Source organism: Colobus angolensis, unplaced genomic scaffold, assembly GCF_000951035.1.
Source record: "Colobus angolensis palliatus isolate OR3802 unplaced genomic scaffold, Cang.pa_1.0 Scaffold426, whole genome shotgun sequence".
NCBI classification, from domain to species: domain Eukaryota; kingdom Metazoa; phylum Chordata; class Mammalia; order Primates; family Cercopithecidae; genus Colobus; species Colobus angolensis.
The window spans coordinates 387,751-389,336 of record NW_012117666.1 but is presented as its reverse complement, the minus strand read 5'-3'; the positions used below and the strand labels follow the sequence as shown (position 1 = coordinate 389,336).

Here is a 1,586-nt window from a genome sequence, read left to right as displayed (position 1 = left end):
CGACAGGATGGGCAGCGTGGGGATGATGGGTTGGACATCGCAGTGGGGGTGGCAGCACAGGGTGGTGGCGTGGGCAGCGTGGGAATGAGGAGTCTGCCCACCAGCGCCCGCTCGTCAGCCACTGTTGACACCTCCCCACCTGCTCCCTGTGGGCCCCGCCCACCTACCTGTGCCCACTGCAGACTCACCTCCCGCTCCTGGCCTCTGCCACCACCCTCCCTCCTGGATGGGCCTGCTCTCCCCACCCCCACACCCGTTTCCAAGACCAACTTCAAGACCACGTGGGGGTGAGAGCCCCACTCGGGGGTGGGCCAGGCCTGGGAGGGGGTCTTGCCCTGGCAGGGGCAGATGTTACAGGATCAGGGAGACAAGTGTGAGGCCTGCACGGGTGTGGGCTCGGCAACAGCGGCGCGCGCGAAGTCACCACCCTGACGCCTGCTCCAGGCAGCCTGCCCTGACCCACCCCGGGAGCCCCCTCCCCGAGCTGGGACCCCTGCACCCTTACTCGGCTGTCCATGGCCCTGAGTGAGGGTGGCCTGTAGCCTGTCACCCACTCCTTGCTCCTCCCTGAAGGGCACCCACTGGATGGAGCACCAGGACAGGAGACCCACCTGGGCCCGCCCTGTGGGAGGGGCCCTGGGCTGTCCTGGGACGACAGAGGACAGGACCAGTGCGTGGGATTGTGGGTGGTGGGCTCTGGAGGGAGAGGTCCGAGCCCTGTCCATCTGTGGCAGGGACTAGGGCTGTTGGGACCTGGGCTGGAAATATTTCACCCTACCCAGAATCCGGGCCTCACTGGGAAACGAGATCTGGGCCAGCCCTGAAATCAGCCTGTCTCCTCCCCTCTGTCCTCAGGCCCTGCCCAGCCCCTAAGGGGCCAGCAAGGAGCCCTGGCCCTGGTCAAGCGCACTGACAGGGCCACTCCTGTTACCCCCTCTGCTTGGTCACTCAGGACCTGGGGTCTACCCTTTGCCTGTGCAGTCCTGGGGATGCGGCAAGGGCCACAGAGGCCCACCCAGTGGGAGTAGGAGAGGGGTACATAAGGGACACTCCCAGATGGGGAGACTGAGGCCTGGAGAGACCAAAGGCACCAGCCCTAGGAGGCCCAGCCCCCAGGCCTCATGAGGACAGGCACCCACTCTCCAGCCCCCAGGCCTCATGAGGAAAGGCACCCACTCTCCAGCCCTCAGGCTCAGGGGTGTGACCTCACACGCAGGCCAGCAGGGCGGGCTGAGTGGGAAGTGGTCTGAGTTGCCTGATGTCCGAAGCCACCTACCTTGACCTTGCTGAAGTCCAGCTGTGTGTGCAGCGTGTACATCTGCTCCATGCGCTCCATCCTGTGGGCCCCCTCGTTGCACTGCCTCACCAGCTGCAGGGCATGGTCCCCATGTGAGGGGCTGGTGCTGCAGGGCCCTGGTACAGCCCACATGGTCCACAGTGTGCCCAGGACTCCTGCCCAGCCAGCCCTGGCTGTTCATCAACTGTGCGAGAGCTCCACCGGCTCTGGGCCTCAGTTTCCCTGTCAGCGCTGTGAAAGGCTTGGGATGGATAATCTGAGAACCTCTGGGCCTCAGTTTCCCTGTCAG

The 1,586-nt window shown here is 65.3% G+C and overlaps 1 protein-coding gene across 1 annotated transcript in view; it reads right to left on the bottom strand.

The window, feature by feature from the left end:
• ARHGEF16 (Rho guanine nucleotide exchange factor (GEF) 16) overlaps positions 1–1,586 on the bottom strand; it is a 17,995-nt gene that overhangs the window by 4,392 nt on the left and 12,017 nt on the right. The window contains exon 9 of the mRNA XM_011956835.1: positions 1,277–1,369. Within this exon, the coding sequence (XP_011812225.1) occupies positions 1,277–1,369 (93 nt within the window). The remainder of the gene's footprint in view (positions 1–1,276; positions 1,370–1,586) is intronic.